The 14,741-nt window shown below is 37.0% G+C and overlaps 1 protein-coding gene across 5 annotated transcripts in view; it reads right to left on the bottom strand.

Annotated features, from left to right (window-relative positions):
* The window catches only part of PARP8 (poly(ADP-ribose) polymerase family member 8), a 125,914-nt gene that overhangs the window by 42,156 nt on the left and 69,017 nt on the right, over nt 1-14,741 (bottom strand). For all 5 annotated transcript variants that reach the window (XM_080575168.1, XM_080575167.1, XM_080575165.1 and 2 more), the window contains 4 exons: nt 11,355-11,444; nt 9,947-10,017; nt 7,568-7,645; nt 2,873-2,967 (listed from right to left, as the gene is read on the bottom strand). In XM_080575168.1, coding sequence (XP_080431294.1) covers nt 2,873-2,967; nt 7,568-7,645; nt 9,947-10,017; nt 11,355-11,444 — 334 coding nt within the window. The remainder of the gene's footprint in view (nt 1-2,872; nt 2,968-7,567; nt 7,646-9,946; nt 10,018-11,354; nt 11,445-14,741) is intronic.

Raw genomic sequence — 14,741 nt, 5'->3', positions numbered from 1 at the left:
TTATTTAATAATTCCCCAAAATTCTAATTCCATCACTGCCATGTATCTTTGATGTACTGCACAAACAGATCAAGGAAACAATAATGGTCACATACTGTTGTTATATATGACAAAAGAAAATCCTAGTTGATTTTTAGGTTGACAGCCAGTAACCTAAGTAGAGGCTTGAGATAAATAATTGAAGACAAAAACAACAAAGCCCTGACCATGGCACATTATACCTGTGGGCTTGCTTCTTACATTCAGGGTATTTATTTGTCAAAACATGCCGATTGCCCTGTAACGTGCTCAAGGCAATAGCTACCTTACTTTATCTGTCACCTGTAGTATTCCTGGAATCTCTAAGGTGCAGATTTACTTTATGCTCATAGGTGTTTCATTGCCATATGAAATCTCAAAATGTGACTCTTTTCCCTCTTATTTTCTGACCCACTCTCATTGCCCTCCACCAAGGTATGTGAAGACTTCTGAAAAGTAAGGCTAGAAAATATTCATTCTTATACCTAAACAAAAGTTACTTTTATTTTAATTACTTGACTTCATAATTCTATAAAAGTGAAATAACTTCCAGTTTTTCACAGATTAGTTGATACACTCCTAGTCCCTGGATTTTGGCTTTACACTGCAGTTACACACTTCTCACAATGAATTCCTTGCTCTTCTATTAAAAAGAGTGCACGCTACTAAGAGTGCACAGTAGCAATTGTGCATAAATGAAGTTGATAAGGTAACCTTGAAATACAAAAGTATTTTTGTTAGGAGATAGCTATCTCAGATTTTGTTGTTGTTGTTGTTAATTTTCCTGAAGATCCAAAGAACAGATTGCTTTAAACTCATCATTAGTACTTATGAACACAGGCTGGTGTTACTCACATGACAGATTCAAAAGGTTGGAATAAAGTTTAATTTTATGAATTAAACAGGAATGGAGTTGAACCAACTAAACACAGAAATGCTAGTAGAAGAAAGGAGAAGATAAAAATAAGTTACAACTGTGGAATTTCCATATTCACTGAAATACCTTTGCCTGCACTCCATTACCATCATGGAAAACGGATTTTAGAGACATGATGGTTTACTTCCCCAAGCTAAAAGCAAGGAAGAAATCCTGTTTTCTTCTAGTGCCTGAAGCTTATGATCTGCTGCCCACAATGTCTCCAGGAACACGTTTTGATTTTGAAGCTCCAGAGATCCTCTGTCTATCAATGCTTAAGTAATGTAAGTAGATACTGGAGAGTTTGGATCAGTTCGTCCAGATGCCTTTCTTATAGGTTGGTGGCCACCTTTCAAAGGGCTGTGGTGAAAAGCACGCAGGTATAGGAATTCCCCTTCTGTATATATGTAAAGTTCGCTCTGACAGTAGGAGACTACTGAATAATAGGGTTAACTCTCTAAGAAATGCGTTTTAGTGGGTGTCACTGTCAGACAGGCCTGTTGCAGTCAGAGAAGTGTAGCTGTTGGAGAGGGATGAAACTGAATGCTTAATGCTGTGTTTATCATTTCCAAGAATTAATGTGTATTTTCAACTGCAGAGTACAAGAAGCATGGAAGCTTTCCACACACCAAAAGCAACCACAAATGCCAATTTCTAATACAGCGAGCCTGAGGAGATCACAATGCATCCAGCGAAACAGTTGATTCAACATATTAGATGCATTAAGGTTTTGAAAGGTTATTTACCATTACTCAATTTTAGGAGCTTTAGGAAGCATACTTTCAAAGGGTATTCTCAATTTCATAGCTAACAGTTTGGCAACTAAACATTATCTAATTTATTTCCTAAACCCATACACAACCATTTGGATTTTAATTCTCCAGGTCCTAAAAATGTAATGAATTTCCACTTAATTTCAAAAGGCATCTTACACCACAGTTGTACACACACTCTCACGCTCTAAAATAACAAAGATTATTGTTTAGAATAATGGGAATTGTTACTTGCAATATATGTATGCTTAAGGTTATAAACTCTGTATTTTATTACTTTGTTTATATAACAATTTTGTTATTTTAATTGTAATGTTTCTAACCGGTCTGTTACATCTTCCCTGTTATTTTAATTAAATTATTAATAATTACATAGATGGAAAATGAAGTTATAAAAGACTTGAAGTGAATAAAACATACCATCCAGCTATATGCTGCTGCAGAATCATGTACACTCATATATGCCCTACAGAATTTTTGTGTAATTTCTCTTTGCAATTCACCCCTGACCAAGGTTCCACCATTTCCTTGTGTAAGATTCTTCAGTTTCCCACCTCATTACAATTAGAAAGCTTTCCTAAAATCTAACCAAATTATTGTTTGCTTCTGACAGACTACATTCTTAACGTATCCTCTCACAGTGACAACGGAGAACGTTTGATCACTGTTTTTTGAAGGTTTTTCTTGAAGAAGAGCAACTGTTACTAAATCCTCTGCTTTTTTTTTTTTTTTTCTCCCCAGACTAGACGAAACCAACTCCTTCAATCTTTCCCTAGGGACAACATCTACTAGATCTCTTATCGTACCTCTTGTTTAAACCCCAGGGCAGAAGACAGAATACAACAAATAAAAAGTTTAACAAGGGTTTAGAGTAATGATGAATAGTAATTTTCAACAACATACAACAGTTTGATCAAATGCCTATCGAAGTGCAAAGAACAATATTTTAGAACAAGCTTCCAGGGCCTGTTCCAAGCAAGTTGTTTGAATACTCTGCCACAAAAATGAAGCCAAATACTGCATTATTGCTAGCTAAGAGTGCCCCTTCCTTTTGTCACAATATGCAGAGCTCAGAGAAGACTTGTGTTTTGGCAGTGAGGGAAAGTACACAGAACAGCCTCCAAAATGTGACAGGTTCCACAATACAGAAGGGTAGATGACATACCTGAGAGATACTGCATTAGGTCCATAGATCTCTCTCACTGCTGTCAAATCAGCTTCCAACTGTGGGTGCTTGTGAAGTTCTCCATCATAGCTAACCTACCAAAACAACAGCAAAATTCTAGGAGTTCTTATTTATTTCATTACTGGCATCTGATCTAGGATCTTGAAAGCTCTCCTTGCAAAATGTGCTGCATAAAGATTTCTTAATGCCATGCTCAGAAAGGACATTGTGTTGATAAGCTGAAGCACTGAGGTGGTCTAGCTCTTCTAAGCAATGAGATTTGCAAAGCAGGCACCTCTGCATCAGAACTCCAGATGGCCCAACTCCTGTTTGTGGAAGAAAAGATGCAAAGAACTCATTCCTCTATCCTATCTTGTCCTGGGGGCTGTTCTGGGCCTCTTGACACTCTTGCATTTTTAACCTGGTAAGTAGGAGGAGAATCAGATATCTCCTGTTACACCATTCCAGTCTAACTACCACAGCACAAAGATTTGCTCCCTCTTGCTTGTTGTCACACTCTCATATATTTTGGACACAGAATGGCGTGGGCTCAAGAAGAGAAGCATGACACTATTCCATGCACTAAGTCTCTCAGCATCTAAGTTACATTTGCTACATTTTAAAGCACCAGTGCAATGACATCAGATTAAAAAAGAAAAATAATTAAAGACACGTTCCCATTTTAAGCATTTTTTTACCAGATAAGGTCTAAAGAAACATGTACTGAGATGTCATCACATTTTTTTTCATGAAATCTACATGAAGAGTGGTTATGGTTATGTTTAGTGTTTATACTACAAAGAAAAAACTTGCATGCTTGTCTAGTTGGATTGTATGAAGTCAAAATAATTAAATATCCTCTTATCTTCTGTAAGGACAAAAATACCTTATTAGGCTTGTAACAATCTATTAAAAGTCAATTACTACTTTCTCATTAAGCAATATGCTTGTGATTGTATGACCCTGACTCTACTTCTTTACACCAATTAGAAAAACAGTAATTCCACTAAAGTCAATGATCTCGTAATTTGGACACATTCAGAAACGAGAATAAGACTTGGCTTGTACCTTTGACAAATTCAGACAGCAAAGCACAAGAGTGGAATTTATCTCTTTAGACACATGAATATATCCTTACACATTAATTCCTGCTGAGAATTCCTGCTATTCCAGAGGTCTATGTAACCGCAGTAATGTTTCTTCAGTTCGTACATCCAAATCTGCTTGACCTCAGTGCTGTAGCACTTCAGTTCTGATATCTGGAGCTGTACTTTTCATTATGTTTCTAATTAAATATATTTCAATTGAATCACAATAATAATCACCTGATCACTTTTTACTTATGAAAATTAGCAAATAATTTGATTAGACCTAGACTTCATCAAACGTAAGGCAGTTCATCAGCATAGCACGTGAACATACTTTGAGCTATTGATGATATTCCCAACCAGAAAGGTATAAGCCAGCTATCCCCGCTCTGTATGGATAGGCACTTCAGAAAAATTTCCCACCTAGACAAGCATAGGAACAAAACCTTTACTAATTTATTTTTCTTTTACTTCAGGTAGGAGAAAACAAACCTTTGTATATGTAAATATATATATGTGTATATCATTACTCAAAAATTAATTGTTTAAATATGCATAAGCAATTGCTGTTCTACTTCCAAAGAGAGCACAGCAATGTTTTCACAGATCAGAACCGTGGTCCAGCCATCACTTTGTTGCTCCCAAAGCACCTTTTTTTTAACCACTCTAACATGTAAGTAATAATAAAATCCAAATGGAACACTATGCAGAACACCAAATTGCTCAGCATACTGCCTTCTCCCATCTATTTTCTGGTGGTAAGAGGTATTGACCTCCAGAAAGAACCAAAGTGGTGTTCTGGCAAACTGTAAGACCACGGGTATGGTATTTTCCACCCCTAAATTAGTGCCACAGACATGCTGATGTACATAGGGGAGATTGCCAGAGTTTTGTGTATCTAAATTTGCAAGTATGTTCTGTAACTGAAGCACAAGAGAGGGAGAAAGCACCAAAAGCGGTAGTATTACTATTTCAAACTGCTATTCTCTATTGCAAATGTAGAAGGTAGAGATTCAAAGTAAGAATTAACAAAGAGATGCCCAGAAAGTGAAAATAAAAACTAAAAATCTGATAGCTTTGCTGTGTCTGAAGGGTCTGTGTTTAGAAAGTCCTGGTATTTAATCTGAGACTTAATTCAGATTATTTTGTCCCATATAACGCAAAAGGTTGCATTTTTAAAGGAGATTAAGTGATTTACAGACCTAAATCCCATTGAAAATCAATAGGACTTAGGCTATTGAATCACTTAGCTACTTGAAAGTATTTATCCATTAAATCCTTAGGGAGGATTACAAGCAGGTGCCTAGGAAGCAGATACAAGCTTTTAATTTATGACCAAAAGGTCGTATCTTGTTTTCACTGCCCATCAAATGCAATTTCCCATGCTCCTTGTTTCATCATCAGTTGCTTTCTTTTCTTCCCAGCTGTAACCACTTAGAAATGTTAGTATAAACCCTGACCTCCACCTTTTCCAACTGCGTTGCGCAGAGTTACACTGGTAGCCATTCCCCATAGTTGTTAATATCAGCATTTTTGTCCCCCTTCTCTGTGGGCACAGCAAACACTTGTCTCAAATAAAGCAGCTTACCTTACCTGTTCCCTGCATATACTGTCAACTACTTTCCATATAGACTACTGTCTATTTCCATATTATTGAATCCCAATACATGTGGTGCCCACTTAATAACTCTTACAATCACCTTCTTTGAAAAAGGACTGTTCTTTTATCTCTCCAGGAACTTAGCTCACTACCTGGTTTCCTACTTAATTCCTAAGTCCTTAACCACTTCAATCTATAGATTTTCCTTAAAATTTCATCTTTTTGACCATGACATTTTATTTTTTTTCTCCTGATAAATACATTTTTGATGATGTCTTTTATTGTTGTAGTTGTTGTTTGTTTCTTCTCCTTATATCGCTTTTGGAGTATTCTATTCTAAAGACATTCACAATCATCTAATATCTTTTTTTATTACTGATTTAACTACAATTTTACTGTGTTTTTTTCTCCTGTTATCATTCCTTCAATTAAATATACTAGCTCAAAGAACGACAATGTAATGCAGTTCCAACTTCAAATATAAGGCAACCGAATTCTGACCAGTAGTTGCTATTACACAACTCTTTTACACCTTGCAAAATGATTTACTGCTCTCTCTGTTCATATCTCATAGGCAGTGTTAATATTTATTCATCCATTTGGGCACTGGCAGGCATCCTTTACCAAATGTAGTTTCACTGGTTCTAGAAGCAAGCGCTCCCAGCTGCTTGCTGGCTTCTCCTTCACCTTGAGGTTATTGCTCTCTCAGTAGAGTTGAAAAATGACACCAGTACACACAATTCATCACCACAGGGCAAAACTCAGAAGATTTTTCCTCTCAGGCAGATTAAAATAAGATACTGGTCTTTGTACTGAAGTGTGTGTACACAGCCCTTTCCAGCACTCTGTGGGGCTGTACTAATAGGCAGAGGAAGGGAGGCAACTCCTGCAGTCATTTCTCAAGTGAACATGAGTCTGTACCCATGTCAGTCATTTTCTCATACCGAAAATACATTATTTCAGTTCCAGTTCCAGTATCACTTTCTGTAGCTTTTTAGAGGTGGGCTTTCTATACTTTACTGTAAATATAATGCACTTTAACTCGTATTTTGTGTTCAAGCCCCACCATGCTACTGGAGGAGAGGCTCAGCTATGCCCTGCTCATCAGCATGCTGCACACCCTGCTCCAACCCAACCGGCCGGCACTGCCAACACACTCCTGCAGCCTCACTCTGCACTCCCAGGGCGTGGATGGCTTCAGCCTCCAGGCGGAGGCAGCAACAACTTTCATAAATGCCAGCTGTAATTCGCTACAATGTTCATCAAAACAAACAGTTCTAAAAACATAAGTGAGGAATGATTCCTTTGGGGCAAACTTTAGACTAAAAAGATTAGAAAAATCTGAATAAAGGAGGCTAGCAGCATGAAGCGTTCTATTGACGTTGCAAAAGGAAAAGATATAAAGATATTTTATTTCCCATGTACATCACAGGGTGTAATAATAACTAATTCTGCTAAGGGAGCAAGAAGGAAAACAGAGCTGCACATTTATCTAAAAATATGTAGCATTTTTCAAGGTGAATTTAAGTGTAGACCTAAGAGAAAGAATGGATCGTTGCCTAGATTAAAGTTATTTTGTAATAACCATTTTTTACCTTTAAATTGCAGTGCTCTTGACTTTACAAAATGGCAACCCTCCAGCAGGAAACAAATTTGGATCTAGCCTGACTTCCCATTTGTATCAATAATGGGATATGCTGTAAAGAGTAAATGTCTATTTCCTGGAAAAAAGCAACTGGCTTCTATTTTCAAACATCCTGAAGAACAGCTGGATTTTCTGTTCTTGTAGTTTTACAAATGCAAAGGAGCTCTCCTTATTTTAAGTTTGACATTATTATACAGTATAACATACTCAATACTTTTACTATAAAATACTATATATATAGACATATTACATTCACACATTGAATAAACATAATAAATTAATTATAAAAAAAATTATAATAGAATGAACCACAGAGGCTTTCAGATATAAATTTGAAACATTTGCAAAATATCCTTCATTACCTGTCCTCCATAATAAAATTCTTCAGAATCATTATCCCCTTCAGAATCTTCTTCAAGTGTGCTGTTGTGCTGTGACTCCTTAATTACAAATGAAAATTAACAATGATAAAAGCAGTATCTCTGTCTTGCATTTATAGTTCTGAGCACAGGAAGACTATTTTTTGCAAATAAGCTCTATTCACACTTAATAAGAGATGACATTTTAGTATTATTTTTCGTGAGGAGTACTATGGGCCCATTTTAAGAATAGTGAAAGAGCAGACAAAGCTCACACACACTATTGGGGCACGAAAAAACAACCCCGAATGTATGTCGGAGAAAAATACTTGGTCAGAGGATACAGACAGCGTGGTATTTTAGGAACTGGACTAGAATATTCAGGATTACTTCACTCTGTGTACGCTAAACAAAGCGTACTTCACCCACCAAGACAGAGGTTCTGTATTTAATCCATTAAGCATTTCAGTGACCTAATAAAGTTTTAATTAACTTGATTCTGGTAGATCAATTCTAATAGTTTAAGGAAATAATTCAAGCCTAAGAATGGGATCTTTTAAGTCCCCTTCTGTGAAAAACTCTGACAAACCTCTGTTTAATTATTATAACAAAAGTACCAGCCTGTTGCCAGGGAACTTAAAACTTAATTTTCTGACTACCTCTGTCCTAAGACTTTGAAAATTAAAGATTAGAAAGTAATATGCTTACCCAAGTAAAACCTGCTCTAAATAGGCTGCTCTGTGAATAATTGCACTCAAGTAAATAGAACCACTCATGGTACAGACTTCAATTCTGCATGAACTGCAGTGTTATATTCTACTTGTTACCAATGAAGCCTTTAGTTATAATTATGTAATTAATTCAAAATATTAATCCTTGTTTCTCACAATACATTAGTTATTTCTAGGCTCTATTCTGACAAGGATCCCATAAAGAATACCTGATAAAATATTAACTATTTACTTCAATCCAAACACCATGTACTTTTTGCACATTTTCTGTTTATGTCCTACACATTCCTGTGTTGGAGTTAGACAATCTTTAAAGTCCCTTCCAACCCAAACCATTCACTGATTCCATGATACACAGAACTGTCACAGTGGAATACAAATCAGATGTGTGAATCAAAGAAGAGAAGGTACCCCTAAATGCCCTACATTTATAAATGTCAAATATACTCATCACCAATTTCCATGGTCAGACAATACAATCCCACCTCCTTACCTTTACCTCTAAATTCCTTCTGTAGTTACTACATGTATACATAGAACAAAAATTGTATTTCAGCCAATTTCACAGCGATTTTTTAAGATGAGGCATAAAAATCATATCTGCTTCTACTTTACTAAAAAGAAATAAAGTGACTTCAATCATCTTTGTTTAATAATAACCCTAGCTAAAGGGGAAATTTGTGTTAAAACAGAACCCAAGTGAACAAAAAAATCAATGCCAACTAAAGAGAAACAAAACTCTCACATGAGAATAGTGTAAAACCCATCCTATCCGAATTAAAACTTTTGTCTAGCCAACAGTGTTAGAGACTTATTTAAAGGTTTTTTCAGTGTTTTTATACTTAAGTACCTTGTTCAATTAAAAAAAAAAAAAAAAAGGAAAAACTCAAAAGTCTGTCCCATGGAAACTAACTATATCTTAAGGTTTTAATCCAAACGGTAACTTCTGCATCAAAAGGGTAAATACTGCATTTGAACTTTCAATGTTTACAGAGCATTGCATAAAATTATGTGGCAGTAGAATCAAAATACTTCCAAGTGCAGTTTTTAAAATCGAATAGGGTTTCACCTAATGAAAACAACCAACCATATCCATTATCATATCTGATCATACTTAACCCCCCTTTTCCAGAATAAAATACAGATCAGAGCCTAAAAGGTCATTAGTCATAAAACAAATATTCCAAATCCAGAAATCAACCTTGTCAGAGAAAGTCTTGAAGTTAAGCACTTGAATTTTTGATACAGTGCTCAATCTCTTGCACCACTCATGGTGGGAGCCTATGTGGTACTTTCTTTGAGGCCCTAACACTGTCAGCCCCTGAAGATCTCATCTTTTAGTGCCATTTCTTTCTTAATATCATCTCAGTGAGACTAGTTAGGGGCCCATGCCAGAGGTACAGCACAAATACAAGCATGACTGAAAAGCCTTCACACTCCAGATATTACTTACGGTGAACATTGCCAGGAGAAGGTCCAGAGACTCCAGTGGGATTGCTGTAGGCCACAGTAGTGGCCTAAGTAAGCTAAGACATTTCTTCCAAAATGTGTTGTAAGGGTGCATTTGACAGGAATTTTATTCTATTACATATTATTTTCAGTTGTTTCTTAAAATATCTTTTGTTAAAATATACATACAAGAAATACATACCTCTCCATTCTCCCTCTGTAATTTTGATTTTATGGATAAGCAATAGTTGACATCGCTGGTTTTTCTTAATTCTTAAAATAAAAGGGAAAATAGAGAACATCTGTGAAAAATGTGAAATACTTTTGTATATACTGACTTTAAATACTTAGTTGAAATAAGTAAGTAAGTTACAGGTATGAAGGACACCAAAGTGTTTACAATACAACAGTCTAAAATTAACAAGAGACTATGTTTCAGAATACTCATGTTTTTAACTGTGAAATGAAATTCAGCTGGTCCATTTAGGAGATTTTGTTTTCCCAATCAGTAATTTAAACTTCTGTGTAAAAAAGAATGAAAAGAATGAAAGATCAAAAGCCCTCAGCAATAATTAAATCAGATCAACGTATATACAAAATACAGGTTTAGATCTTATTTTAAATGATAGGCTTTACTTCTTTTCAAATTATGTACATACTTGCAAATAAAATTTAATCTATTCAAATTAATAAAATTTAATAAAATCTTAAAATTCAGGCTATAATGACCAGTTTTTGTTAGGGTGCCACTCCAGTAACTTTATTAAAATTATTGTTGATTTACTACATAAATGAGATCAGAGACTGAAAATCATATTGATTTTCCAGTGGAATTCAAAGTAATTCTGTGTTATACATGCACACAAAAATACCTTAAAGCTCTGTAACAATAATAAAAATACCACAAAGTCAAGCACTCTTATCTGCAGAACTGCTAGATTTAAGACTGCTTTACTCAGTTTCTCCTATAGCCTGAAATCATCAAGGAATTTAGCTGATAAAGTCTAAAAAAAATCTGTGTGGAGTATACAGAGATCTTGGTTATATATTGTATATAAGTGCCTAGATCTCTAAACGCCATTTTATGTATTAAATGTTTCGGGTTTTTTTGAAAGTATGGATGTAATTTCAAATGAAGAGGTTCCCAAAATCACTGGAAAAAATATTTTTTCCTGTAGTCTCACTTGTGAAATAGCTGAACCATTTTGTTTGAAATTTTCTGAAATAATTCACCAGAGGCAATGATAGTTATAGACTGTTTCATCCCCAGTGGTACAGATTTCATAAAGGTTTAAGCAAGTGAGCATGAAAACTTATAATTGGGAAGTACTAAGCACCTCTAACTGTATTTGAGGAGAATTACTTTAGCACAGACTGCAGGACATTAAAGGAATAAAATACATTCTGCCTACACAATTGTGTTGATCCCCAAAAGAAGTATTTTAATTTATTCTATTCTGAAATGTAGGACAACTTACTACAGAGAGCCTGTGAAGAACTAGTGAACTGTACAAGTACGCACATTAACACATCTCCCTTTAAGTACAGGAAATGTCTTGTCCTCCCTCACAAAACATGAACTTGGTAAAATAATCAGGACATAACATTACCTGTAGCAATTTGGTGGAAAATTACTGGAATTGGCTCTGTTGTAACTAACACATCTTCATCGTTATCAGAACTGGAAACATACGTGTTATCTATGAAAGAAAAACACTTTGCATGTTGAAGTTCCGTGGTGCTCTGCCAGCCCCTTCCCTCGTTGCACAACCCACCCTTCTACCATAATGAATCACTTCCCAACTGATGAGGGAAACCCAACACTATCATATTCTTGCTGTGCTTTTTTCTAGAGAGATTGCAGATAAAAGAAAAGTACCGAAAGGATGGAAGATTAAGAACCAAATATTATACAACCAACCCCCCTGCATTCCAACATTATGGCTTTCATGAAGTGTACCAAGCACTGCTCAGAACTGTCCCAAGACCCATAGGGGCTGGTGCCAACCTTTTCCAAAAGGATGACTTGTTCTACATTTTCTGTCATGCTTGATACCAACATTCAGGCTTAGTCTAACATGCAGTGAGCTGGCTGTTAACAGGACATTATATATATATATATGCCTCATATATTATGAGGCAAAATATATATGCCTCATGTTGGAAAGTTACAAAGGATGTTTGAATTATCTTCTAATCAATGGAGAACATTTCTTGTGCCTGATTCAGGGAAAAAAAAATATTTTGTTCCCTTTAAAAACTTTCGGTACGGGTATGAATACTGAAAGCACACTTCAAACTTTCTTATAAAATGTGGGAATAGACTGTGATTTTTTATTTCCAACCAAACCTCCACTAACAACAAAAAAGGAGCAGCAAGTTTTTATGCAGTATGCACAGAAGCTGATTTTGCATGAACTGCTGAACTGCCTACGAAAGTATTAAAAATTTTGTTTTCTAATGATCTGGGCTAAATTGAACTTTCCACTCTATAGCAGAAAGGCTGACAATTAAGATAATCAGAGATAGAGAGGCAAGTAAGAGAACTGAAAGGGCTTGATCTATCATGCACCAGAGTGCTCAGAATCAGCATCAGCAAAGGGCATGAACTCGCATGCACTTTTAAGCACACTGCTGCAACCCCACATCTCAAAGCTTTTGACCACGGTGCTTCCAGTGGAATGCTAGAAATAATGTAAACATTAATTGATCAGTAAATCCAGCAATTTGCCACCTATACTGCAGTGTTCTGGGAAGTCTGCATCCAGACTGAGCCCTAGGGAGGCTGCCCCCTCCTCGCAGCAGCACCAGCAGTTCCCACAGGTGTGCCACGCTGCCTTTGCAGACTGGCAGCTGCATCGCCATGCACAGACAGGCGCGTGGGGCTTTCCCAGCCCGCCACCTGTGAATCAGCCTTTCTGCCACCTCCACGCAGAGCTACCATGTCTGGCACTACCCCACACCTTTGCCTACTTCTCACTCCTGCACTGTCCCGTGAGGTAACCCAAGTAGTCTGTGCACAGCACAGCAAACACATACTGTGAGCAGGTAGCTGCTCCTGGAGGCTGACCCCACTTTCCCCCGAGTGCTGCACTCCGTGGGCACCGCAACCTGCTCCATCTGCTCAGTCTGCATCTGCTTGGCTACATGCTTGGCACAGGGACATGTTTTAGAGCCACGGCACAGCGAGAGTAAGAGGTGCTGCCTCCAGCCATCTGCCAGCACTCGCTCCTCCTGCCACTTTTGTCAGGCTGTAAGCTATGCACCCAGGGCAGCTGCTTCTCACCCTCTCCCAGACCCCCTGCCTTGCCTCTATTTGCAGGCTCCACCTTGCCATCACCGTTTCAGTGCCAGCATCACCACGTTGGATGGCTCTGGGCATACAACACATGCCCACTCCTTCCCCAAGTCTGGGAGCGTAGCTTTCTGCTGTAGAGAGCATCATTTAGATCTAAATAAATTTACCCAGCTCTCACTATATGGGTGCAGATAAGGAAATCCATGTGCTAGAACTTATTGCTATATGAAAATGTAGGAAATACAACAATTTGTGCTGTACAGAATATATGATTACCAAGAAATATATATATGGAAAAAAGGCTGACTCAATTAAGGTTTTATTGATTTTAATTATATTTTATGCCCATTGCTTGTCATTCTTTCGTGGCAGCTGGATAATATTTCTCACTGCCAAGCTTTTGTTTTCCTTTTCTACTTGGCAACCACTGCTTTTTTTGTTTTTGTTTCTGTGTGTGTGTGTTTTTCCTTTCCTGTCCTTCTGTCAGTGTAATGAAACTTGAAATGAAGACACTGGTTTTGGTCTTTCTTCAAGATCCCATTTCCAACACAGTTAGGTGGAGTCTGCCTGAACCTGTTGCAGGTAGGCAACCAACTACTCGCTGCCAAGCTGGGTGTCCCCATCTCTACTGCAGTCTAACGCAGTCTAAGAGAGGGATGTTTCTGTTAATGTGTCCATAACCCACAAATCACTGGCATAAAAGACCACAGTAGTTCTAAAAGTTTATGGCAGCTAGCAAGTATCAGTCAAAACATATATTCATTAGCAAAATACCTGCTGCTGTAATGGTTCTCACAGGAGTCATGATCCACTCATATTAAAGGGACTTTAGTCTACTCATTGATGCTATATTCTGTAACTGCTCCTTAGGAGCGCTATTCTCCCCCACTTTTGTCAATGTTGTGAGAAAATGGTTACCAAGATATTTTGCTGGAACTGTTATTACTTGCCTGTAAAATTTTTAGTTATATTTTCACATTTTCAGCAATGTATAAATAACTTTCAGACATTACTGTCTCAACACTCTTCTGATTAACTTCTTCAGTGCACCATTGTGAGCGTATTTTTAGCTTTCGCTTGCAATTATGAAACTTTCAAACACATTCCATTACTGAAAGTTGTCATGTCATATTATGGTTCCCAGAGGTATGATTTAATGCTTAGCTGTTTGTAACCTTTTGATGCTTTATGAAGCAATTCAGCAGTATCTACACAGTTATCAGTGTCAACGTGGTGATGCTGCATATACAATAGCAATGCAGGGAGCTAGAGTATACAGAGTACCCAAAGGTCTTTTTATGGTATCTAAAATTCACTTGTGGTATCACTTCTGGCTGAATGAACATTTCTAAAGCAGCACTTTTATCTCTCCATATATTTATTACATACACTAGCAATTTATCTGATGATCATTTCTGACAGTCTTCTGCTGGTATTCAAAGTTTGATCCACTGTGTATTACGCACCCTTGATCTCTAAAGGATACAACTTTGATACAGCTACACACTAATTGACTTAAACCATGATCTGCAAAGACTTATCCAGTGAGAAATTTATCTGATGGGCATATACTGCTCTGAACTCTAGTAACAAGCAACAGTGCTTGAAAGGCATATTCCAGTTGAGGAGGAGGATACCAGCAGAGAGTTTCCAATGCTAGACACCACCACGCTCTGATATGCCCCTAAAATATCCCTTA

The sequence above is a fragment of the Anser brachyrhynchus genome (assembly GCF_964034855.1).
Source record: "Anser brachyrhynchus genome assembly, chromosome: Z".
Classification (NCBI taxonomy): Eukaryota; Metazoa; Chordata; class Aves; order Anseriformes; family Anatidae; genus Anser; species Anser brachyrhynchus.
The sequence above is the reverse complement of the archived record's forward strand: the minus strand, read 5'-3'. Positions and strand labels throughout refer to the sequence as shown.